The 11,238-nt window shown below is 45.8% G+C and overlaps 1 protein-coding gene across 2 annotated transcripts in view; it reads right to left on the bottom strand.

The window, feature by feature from the left end:
- Positions 1-1,998: 1,998 nt before the first annotated feature.
- The window catches only part of LOC129862514 (breast cancer anti-estrogen resistance protein 1-like), a 189,312-nt gene continuing 180,072 nt past the window's right edge, over positions 1,999-11,238 (bottom strand). For both annotated transcript variants that reach the window (XM_055934266.1, XM_055934265.1), the window contains exons 4-7: positions 7,361-7,465; positions 5,906-7,120; positions 4,699-4,782; positions 1,999-4,236 (exon numbers count right to left, since the gene is read on the bottom strand). In XM_055934266.1, the coding sequence (XP_055790241.1) occupies positions 3,724-4,236; positions 4,699-4,782; positions 5,906-7,120; positions 7,361-7,465 (1,917 nt within the window). In that variant the 3' untranslated portion in view covers positions 1,999-3,723. The remainder of the gene's footprint in view (positions 4,237-4,698; positions 4,783-5,905; positions 7,121-7,360; positions 7,466-11,238) is intronic.

The following is an 11,238-nucleotide window of genomic DNA, read 5'->3' as shown; positions in this document are numbered from 1 at the left end:
ACTGTTGGCATGACAGAGGACTAATGTTAACGCTCACCTTGTCTTCTCCGGACAAGCTTTTTCCGGATACCCCAAACAATCGGAAAGGGGATTCATCAGAGAAAATGACTTTACCCCAGTCCTCAGCAGTCCAATTCCTGTACCTTTTGCAGAATATCAGTCTGTCCCTGATGTTTTTCCTGGAGAGAAGTGACTTCTTTGCTGCCCTTCTTGACACCAGGCCATCCTCCAAAAGTCTTCGCCTCACTGTGCATGCAGATGCACTCACACCTGCCTGCTGCCATTCCTGAGCAAGCTCTGTACTGGTGGTGCCCCGATCCCGCAGCTGAATTAACTGTAGGAGACGGTCCTGGCGCTTGCTGGACTTCCTTGGGCGCCCTGAAGCCTTCTTCACAACAATTGAACCGCTCTCCTTGAAGTTCTTGATGATCCGATAAATTGTTGATTTAGGTGCAATCTTACTGGCAGCAATATCCTTGCCTGTGAAGCCCAATTTTGTGTAAAGCAATGATGACGGCACGTTTCCTTGCAGGTAACCATGGTTGACAGAGGAAGAACAATGATTCCAAGCACCACCCTCCTTTTGAAGCTTCCAGTCTGTTATTCGAACTCAATCAGCATGACAGAGTGATCTCCAGCCTTGTCCTCATCAACACTCACACCCGTGTTAACGAGAGAATCACTGACATGATGTCAGCTGGTCCTTTTGAGGCATCATTTTTTGCGATTCAGTTCATTTGCCTGGCAAAGAGGGACTTTGCAATTAGTTGCAATTCATCTGATCACTCTTCATAACATTCTGGAGTATATGCAAATTGCCATCATACAAACTGAGGCAGCAGACTTTGTGAAAATTAATATTTGTGTCATTCTCAAAACTTTTGGCCACGACTGTACAGTACCAGTCAAAAGTTTGGACACACCTACTCATTCAATTGTTTTTCTTTATTTTACTATTTTCTACATCGTCGAATAATAGTGAAAACATCAAAACTATGAAATAACACATATGGAATCATGTAGTAACCAAAAAAGTGTTAAACAAATCAAAATATATTCTATAGTTTAGATTCTTCAAAGTAGCCACCCTTTGCCTTGATGACAGCTTTGCACACTCTTGGCATTCTCTCAACCAGCTTCACCTGGAATGATTTTACAACAGTCTTGGAAGAAATTCCCACATATTCTGAGCACTTGTTAGCTGCTTTTCCTTCACTTTGCAGTCCAATTCATCGCAAACCATCTTAATTGGGTTGAGGTTGGGTGATTGTGGAGGCCAGGTCATCTGATGCAGCACTCCATCACTCTCCTTATTGGTCAAATACTCCTTACACAGCCTGGAGGTGTGTTGGGTCATTGTCCTGTTGAAAAACAAATGATAGTCCCACTAAGTGCAAACCAGATGGGATATCGCTGCAGAATGCTGTGGTAGCCATGCTGGTTAAATGTGCCTTGAATTCTAAATAAATTACAGACAGTGTCACCAGCAAAGCACCCCACACCATCACACATCCTCCTCCATGCTTCACGGTGGGAACCACACATGCGGAGATCATCCGTTCACCTACTCTGCGTCTCACAAAGACACAGTGGTCGGAATCAAAAATTTCTAATTTGGACTCATCAGACCAAAGGACAGATTTCCACCGGTCTAATGTCCATTGCTCATGTTTCTTGGCCCAAGCAAGTGTCTTCTTCTTATTGGTGTCCTTTTGTAGTGGTTTCTTTATTCTACAATGTAGAAAATAGTACAAATAAAGAAAAACCCTGGAATGAGTAGGTGTGTCCAAACCTTTTTACTGGTACTGTATATATATATATATATATAAAATCATGGCGGTCCAGCATACAGAGCCCCAGGGAGGGAGAGACACAGTTGACAAGGAGATCAGGTATCTCTCAAGAGTTGGTGTTCGTGCTGAAGTTACTGGGGTACAATTATCTTCCAATTAACTATAAGCATTTCTAGTATATGCAATTTCACTCACAGCACATAGCTTCTTAAAGAGAGAGTAGGCTTGAAGTTTATTTTTTAATGAAAATATATTAAACATATATTTTCCAGTTATGCAATGTCCTTAACATATATATTTCAAATCTTAAAACACAGATTTGAGACTATAATGACATCACCACAACTACCAGTCTGCTTTGTTTTCAACTTATTATTTTTACTTGATAAGGGTTTCAACTATATCCACAACAACATGTTGCAGTGCTTTATAGTACAATATGTAATCTGATACTTAGAATACAGCCAATCAGGTTTTAGAAAACTGGACAATGGAAACTGGAGTGGCAGCAGATTCCTCTGCTTCATGTGGAGATGTCTCCAGGACTCAAGAACTAGTAAAACCCACCCACTGGCCAAGCTAACTCACATACCTCTGGTACAGCTATTGGAAGTGGGGTTATGATACAGCTGCTGCAAAGTCATTTGAAGTGTCAAGAATGGTTCCTGTTATGCAAACAGACATTACCATCAATATTGTGTGTGTGTGTGTACACATACATTTGGTAAAATGCAGAGATGCAGCACACAAACAACCACTCCCTAATTTGCTCATCAATTTACAAGGGTGTTGAGTGTATGCCAATGATACAAATGCACTTCCCACACCTTTACCCCCATAGCGGGTTTCCCTGGCCTGCAGGGTGCAGTGGTGCTGTCCAGGAAGTGCTAGGGGGAGGGAAAGCAGAGTTATTCCTGTATGAGGTGAGCAGAGAGCCTAGTCTGGAACACAGGCGACTTCTAGAACAGTGGAGCCACAGAGGAGTCCAAACCAACCCTTTTTAGATCACAGAGAGCATGCAGGACTATGAGAGAGTCTGGGAGAGTGTGGTGGATATAACAAGCACTCTAGGAGCAGCAGACAGACGGATAAAGCTTTGTGCTTTGAAGAACAAGGGAAGTTGTAATGCTGAAAAAAATACGTAAATTCAGATTTCTTTTAACCTCAGATTTTTTACCTCCAAATCAGATTTGTTCTTTTCATTCTGACTTCTATCTCAAAAGAAGAGATGGTTTTATAAGACAGTCTTCTAATTGGGGCATTTTAATTAGCATGTAGAACTACTCAAATGAATCCTGTCCCATGACAGCAGTATATCTGAGAATGTTATTAACTGTCAGGGAAACCTCTCCCTCCCAGCCCCTACCCAGAATGCCTTACACTCACAACACGATCCCCAGCCTCCTTTGACAGCTCAAAGGAAAGCTATTCATTTTCTGTCAACACATCCTACAGCTCACCTGACAAGTACATTACTTTTACAAAATCCACCATATTTGATCATCTGGGATGAAAAACAGCATTAAGTACTACATACATTGTGTTTGAAATGTAAACATCCTTAATCAACGCATTATAACAATAATGATAACAATTATAATAATCAGAGCAATAATTACAGTATAGCAACAATAATAATAATGGACATTGTCTAAAAACTACATCATGTTTTCCATAAGGTCTCAAAAACATATATATATATATATATATAGTGGAAGTTCATTTTCTTTCACTTTTTTTCTGGCTAATAGTAACTTAAATATTTACAATGATTAATTTACAACCAATGGCCCAGCCCAGTCAGATAATTGTCCTTTTTTGAAATAAAAAGCACAAGAGGAGGATGTGTCTGTGACAGTGGCCCACTGGGTGGGTGGATGATGTGTGTCCCAGTGTGGACTCCCCACATCAGTGTTTCAGGACAGGAGGTTCACATGGCCACCAGCTGGCCCAGAGCCATGCGGAACTGCTGTGTGCAGCCGGCCAGCTCCCGCACCCTCTCCGTCATGTCTCGCGCCGCACCGGGGGACGGGTACTGCAGCGCTGCAGTCTTGGTGCTCACCACGATGTCCTTGAGTTTGTCACACAGCGTGTTACTGTGCTGGGCCACATGCGCCCGCACCTCTGGGGACTTGGCCTGTCGCGAGAGCGTGTCCCCGATGAACACCAGCTTGTGTGCGCTGAGGATGACAAACTTGCTGTGAGCCACAAAGATCTTGGGCGGCTGGTTGTTGTTGATGGAGGAGTAGAAGGCGTCGATGGCATTGGTGAGGGTGGTGACGTTGGACTCACACTGCTCCGAGTAGAAGAGCAGCAGCTGCCGGTCGCCCATGCTCAGCTTGCTCCGCTGGGCCGTTGGGTAGTGGGGAGGCGGAGTCCAGCCTGAGATATCGTTGTTGATTGGCCGGCTGACTTCCTGCTCCAGTCGCTCAAACTGTTTCAGCTGCAGTAGATGGGAACACAGAGAGTAAATAAATATCTGCCTGATCTGTAAACATCCCATTTGAACTGACTGAAACCTCAGCCTCTGAGACACCAATGTAACACTACAGTCACATATGCACTCCCTTATTACTGACTAAGGCTGCGTTTAGAGGCAGCCCAATTCTGAGCTTTTTTTTCACCAATTGGTCTTTTGACCAATCAGATCAGCTCTGAAAAAGATCTGATGTGAAAAGATCTGGGCCCGGTTTCCCAAAAGCATCTTAAGGCTAAGTTCATCGTTAGAACCATTGGATCCTATTGTTCTAAGATGAACTTAGCCTTAAGATGCTTTTGGGAAACCGGGCTCTTATATGATTGGTCAAAAGACCAATTAGTAAAACAAATATCAGAATTGGGCTGCCTGTCTAAACACAGCCATTTACACACCCACTCGCTCACTGACAGACCCACAGGTCCTCACCTGCTGCTGTTCCAGTGTGGTTTTGTTGTGTCTGGTCCCTTTCTCTAATAATTGCCTCTGATTCTTCTCAAACTCCTCCTTACCCTGGAAACCAAAGGACGGTAAGAAGAGTAAACTTACTTACTCTGCTCCAAGCACATAGACACAAACACGCTCAGACAATGCTGGGATGGAATTTGAATTCTACTGGCTCAAGGAAGGATCACCCATATAAAATGATCCGTCTGACTCAACGTGTGATAATTCTCCTAATCAGCAGAGGGCAGTATGAGCTCATATCAGACCAGACCACACACAGGAGCTCTGTCACTACCCTGAGGGTAGCTGACACATGAATTCAGGGTTTGTATGTTAGTGTGCTACACACACATAAAGCACTGAAACAGTGAATATATAAATGTCTTTTAGATAATAATAATTTGGTGGGTGCTTATAGTTTTCCTATTTCACACATGAACAAGTGTGTATTAATATGTATGAGTGAATTGGAAATGTGTTTTTTTGCATATCCCAACTCTGAGAGCAGGGTCACAGCTCTGCCATTATCAACTGCAACCCTGGAGAATTAGGGTTAAGTGCCTTGCTCAAGGGAACATCGACAGACGTTTCACCTTGTCGGCTTCGAATTAGCAACATTTTGGTTACTGGCTCAACACTCTTACCACAAGGCTACCTGCCACCCACAATGATATCATATCATCTTAAAATCATCTGTTCCTATTGCATTTTCACAACCACAATACTGCTGCACGTAAGGGCAACAACAGCAGCAATGGACAGAGAAAGTGATGATGTATGATGGGTATGTAGAGAAACACGCCTGCACATGTGGTAATGATGATTGATGATGACACCTGAAGCAGTGCACCGGGGGAGTATGTGTCGCCCACATGGGCAAGCCTTGTATGGGGCATTGATCTGCTGGCTGTGGTGTGGAAATGGAGATACATCTGGAGTCTATCCTCTCTCTCATCTCACACACCGGCGTATCATTGAACACAGACAGACACCATGGCTCGACATGCTTAACATAATCCATGGGCTAATGTAGAGTGCTGCTGATTGTTCCGAACCACCGTACCGTTATGAGGAAGTACTGGTGCTGTTGATTCAGAGTACCAATATACACCAAACTAATTCTCTACTGATAAATGAGGACATAAATGTGTGATGATCTGTGCTGTGGTTTCATAAGAGGAGGTTTTACCTGTAAATGCACATAGTCATAGTCCTCCAACCAGCCCTCCTCGGTGGTCTCGTACGGCCGGTCACTGGTCTCCTCCTCGGCAGTGAGCTTGGGCGGTGACGGCAGGGGGCGGGACTGGATGTTGGCTCTCCCGTCTCCCATCTGATAGGCTGAGATGTTGTTGTTGGTCATCTGACCCATAAGGTCAGCGGCGTGGGGGACGGGGGGCAGAGGAAGCTGCTGCTGCTTGTTTGTCCTTTTGAAGAGCAGCGAGGCGTTGCCATGGAGAAAGGAGGCCAGCTGTTTGGTGTCGTCAGGCACACCCCGGGCACACATGACCAGCCGGTCCAGGTCATCCCCACTGCTGCCTGCTGAGGGCGTCATCAGTGCAGGAGGGGCCCAGGCCACAGCATCCAGAACCTGGCTGTACTTGACAAGGCCCTGGAAGGCTTCCTCCATCTTCTGCACCTGCTTGCCCAGCTTGGCCTGTAACGTGCGGTCAGTGGCCTGGGCAGAGTTGGCCACAGCCCCCCTGGCAAACTCCAGCAGGTCCCTGACAGCCACCCTCATCCTTTCCACCGCCTGCCTGATGGCTGGCAGGTTGGCCTCCATCTGGGTGGGGCTGCGCCAGTTCCCACTGATGAAGGACATGAGGAGGGAGACGGAGCCCTCCACCCCCTGCTGCAGGCGGGAGAGGCGCTCCATGGCCTGATCTAGATCCAGGATCAACAGCTTCCCCGGGCCGGCCTGGCTGGGCACCGCCGACTCCCTGACTGGCACCATGTCCAGAGAGGAGGTGGACAGGTTGCTGCGGGTGCTGCCCGTGCTGGAGGCAGACAGGCGTTTGAAGCTGACCGTCAGCTCCTCTGTGGCGCCCGCATCTCGCACCACCTGAGGGGGGATGTCATAGATGGAGTCCTCGCCTGCAGGCCGCTCGCGGGGGAAATCGTATACATCCTGGGGGTCATGGGGTCCACCCTTCCTCAGACTGGCGGGGATGTCGTAGATCTCCTGACCCAGGTGGGCATCTGGGTGGTGCTTTCCGGTGAGGGGAGGGGGAGGGATATCGTACACGTCTTCAGGGATGGGGGGCTCAGGCCCTCCGGGGATCAGACAGCCCTGGCTCTGGCTCTCCAGACTCTTCAGCTTGGCAAAGTGGGGGGGCACGTCATAGGTCTCCTCCCTGATAGGAGCGTCTGGAACATCCTTACTGACGGAGGGGGGGAAGTCGTACACCTGGGAGGGAGACAGAGGCAACGTCAAACACACACACACTGTACTTACCCTCACTGCCATAGGACATCATAATGATGTCAAACACACATTCTGATAAGGAGAAGGGGTGGTTACTTTAAGACACCACCTATCAAGTACAGATGGTAAATCCCACTGTGACTGATGAGTATCCCCCTGTGTCCCTCTACAACAACAACAGACAGAGAGGATGTGTTAGTGGTGCAGTAGCTGCAGCCTCACCGTTTGCTGAGAGAGCAGTTGGCTCTTGTCCACACTGGGGGGCGTGTCATAGATGTCTTGACCACTGGTGGGGCCTTTCACCGCCATTGGTGGCGTGTCATACACCTGGAGGGGGGGGGGGGGGGACACAATGCACAGAGAGATAAAACACACACACCCCACAATAAAAAACAATTTACATACACACATCAGATATACACACACACACACAGACACACACACGCACGCACGCACGCACGCATGTTCATACTTGCACACATACAGACATACACATAAATATACAATCAGCAATAAGAGCTCAGTTACAGCTGCAGCAGACTCAATTTATGAGCATATTAAAAAGGGAGGAACAAATTAAATCAAGCTTCTGAGGGCGTGTTGGATGAATCCAGTTTAATGTGGAGGAGGTGGGGAGGGCGGGAGGGACCCAGACACTCTGCCCACTTTGTCCTCTAATCTCGTCTCTCCCTGGGGCCCCTATTTTCTCCACTGCCTTCCCTACAAGGGGGGAGGGAGGCATTATTGAGGCTGCAGGCTGAGAGGGGGGCAGTGAGGGCACTGACACACACAACATGGGGACCATCTCTCCCACTCCTACACAGAGGACACACATCCTGTCTGGGACTCCCCTGACACGCACACAGGGAGCTGGACGGACTGGAGCATGACCAAAGTTGGAAACAACTGAAGAAAATCTCTTATACAGCAGAGACCTTAACCTCAGTGCTAACTCTGTTCTGACTAAACCTCTGTGACACTGGTCAGTTGTGCCTTGCCTGACGACTCACCCTGAATATATTTCCGCTGCTCTAGCGATCGCTACATTCAGTCTGAAACTGACATCCTAAAGTTGTTGTTTGACTTCAAAATGAGGGGCACCGTACAAAACAAATTCATCAGCGATTGGATGGTCTCCAACAAATCTAACCAATCAGAGTATCAAAGTTGATAACGTGTCATGTAAGCCGGCTCTGGCCCAACCCATCAGTTTCTGGGACCAATCAGAACAGTCAGAATGTGTTTACATTCTAGAAATCATATGGGAGGGAGGCAAATCCAGACTCATCGCGGAGAAAAAAACATCAGTTGGCCCAGAGCGATGTGGATATGTAGGCAGGCAAAGTTGTGCATGCATTCGCCACGGTAGGACATGTATGAAAACTATAAGGATATGTGTGTGATGTCCACAAAATGCAACATTCAAAATAATGTGGAGATATTACTGCAACAATGCTGCAGAATGTGTGTTGAGAGGATGCCTATTGCAAAAGTACTCTTTTCTAAGGCACTGTTAAATTCAATACAATCCCACAATGCACTTCAGCCTGGAGCAGCGGCAAGGGAATTAACTTTGCCGTCAGTCTTGTATGAGTAAACTTCTGGAACACACTGCCCTGCAGCAGCCACAGTCCTGTCTCTCTCTCTCTCCAGCCCAGGAAACGGCTGCTGTTTTGCACACTACTTTTACAGCTTTGATTAGTAGAGTATTTCACAACTACACTGAACAAAAATATAAACATGCACAATTTCAAAGATTTGACTGAGTTACAGTTCATATGAGGAAATCAGTTAATTAAATTCATTCATTAGGCCCTAATCTCTGGATTTCACATGACTGGGAATACAGATATGCATCTGTTGGTCACAGATACCTTTAAAAAAGTAAGGGCGTGGACCAGAAAACCAGTCAGTGGCTGCGGTCCAAACACTTAAAAGACACACCCTAAAAACCTTTAGGACTACCTTTAGGACAGCCTTGCAAGAGTGACCAAAAGGGTATTTAGCATCCCCAGTGGCTCTGTAAGTGTGGAGAATATATTCTCCACTGCTGGCCGGCTCTCCAGGCACCATCGCATGAGCCTGAAGCTACAGACTGGCCAAACTCATGTTTCTAAAAATGAATTCAAAGGCACTAATAAGTCATTTTAATTTAATTTGTATTTAATTCTAATTATGTATCAGCCTATATGTGCTATTTATAGACTATAAAGATTTAAAATGTTGTTTAAATGCGCTTTATGAGCTTTATGTACCTACAAACCTATTGTGTCACACTCGCAAATGCTTCAATGTATTTCTTTGTAGGCTACAGCCTTGAAATAATTGAAATACTATAGACGATCCCGCAGGTGAATAAACCAGATGTGGAGGTCCTGGGCTGGCCTGGTTACACGTGGTCTGCGGTTGTGAGGCCGGTTGGACGTACTGATAAATTCTCTAAAACTGTCACGTTCTGACCTTAGTTCTTTTGTTATTTCTTTGTTTTAGTATGGTCAGGGCGTGAGTTGGGTGGGTTATCTATTTTGGTTTTTCGTTTGGCCTGGTATGATTCTCAATCAGAGGCAGGTGTCGTTAGTTGTCTCTGATTGAGAATCATACTTAGGTAGCCTTTTTCCACCTGGGTTTCGTGGGTGGTTATTTTCCGTGTCAGTGTTTGTTCCACACGGAACTGTTTTCGGTTGGTATTTCATGTGTCGTTTGTTGTTTTGTTTCTGTGTTCGTTCGTTATAATAAAGAGCATGAACACGTACCACGCTGTGCATTGGTCCTCCGATCCTTCTTACTACTCCTCCTCAGATAAGGAGGAGGACAGCCGTTACAAAAACAACAAACAGCAAGTTCAGGGAGTGTTTTAATAAATAAACACAAGATAATACAAAATAAGAAACACGAACAACGCACAGACATGACACTGGAACAGAAACAATGACATCTGGAGAAGGAACCAAAGGGTGTGACATATATAGGGCAGGTAATAAAAGTGATGGAGTCCAGGTGAGTCTGAAGACGCGCAGGTGCACATAACGATGGTGACAGGTGTGCGCCATAATGAGCAGCCTGGAGGCCGGAGAGGGAGCACACGTGACACAGCATGCCAATTGCACGCTCCCTCAAAACTTGAGACATCTGTGGCATCGTGTTGTGTGACAAAACTGCACATTTTAGATTGGCCTTTTATTGTTCCCAGCACAAGGTTCACCTGTGCAATGAAGATGCAGTTTAATCAGCTTCTTGATATGCCACACCTGTCAGGTGGATGGATTCGCTTGGCAAAGGAGTAATGCTCACTAAAAGGGATGAAAATACATTTCTGCACAAAAGTTTAGAGAAATAAAATGTTTCTGTGTATGAAATATTTCTGGGATATTGTATTTCAGCTCATGAAACATGGGACCAACACTTTACATGTTGCGTTTACATTTTTGTTCAGTGTATATAGGTGATGATGGAAGTTACCAAGTCTATGAGCTTGGTAATGAGTTTTAGAGGGCAGTTTAAGGCTACAGCTTTTAGGTTATTGGCTGTATTAAACAGATCTTTGTTGATAATAAACATCAGATTGATGCACCATGTGTGACACACACGTACATTCACAACCACACAACCCAATCTACTTCCAGGGTCTGACAAGGGACACTCTCTAAAGTTTATGATGCTGAGGCAGGATTATCTGCTAGCTGGCTGTCAATGAGCGTTGCACCTGAGGAGGAACAGAGTAAGTGGTATCTAAGATTCAACTTCATCCTCGTTTCTCTATGACCTGACGGCAAACAGCAGCAGACTGACAAGCCAACTCCTCCATCCAATCCTGAACCCCTAATAACACACAGAAAATTGCACTCCCATCTCTCGCCATGTGACTGTCCCCAAACAAACAGATTAGCAATTATAATTCTGCACAAACAATGTGATACAATCTGTTCCCCGGGCCTTTGGGGAATTAGAGTGACAGAGAGAGGAGGCAAGAGGGACTACAGTATGAATACCAAATCCACCTCCACAACCATTGGGCACATTGCCAAAACACTGTCAGAATCTTGAATTCAGGCGATGCAATTTGTTTGGAGTTGGTATTCAGTGGGTACACTGATCTGATC

The sequence above is a fragment of the Salvelinus fontinalis genome, chromosome 9 (assembly GCF_029448725.1).
Source record: "Salvelinus fontinalis isolate EN_2023a chromosome 9, ASM2944872v1, whole genome shotgun sequence".
Lineage (NCBI taxonomy): Eukaryota > Metazoa > Chordata > Actinopteri > Salmoniformes > Salmonidae > Salvelinus > Salvelinus fontinalis.
Note: the sequence above shows the minus strand (reverse complement) of the source record. Positions and strands in the feature narration are given on the sequence as shown.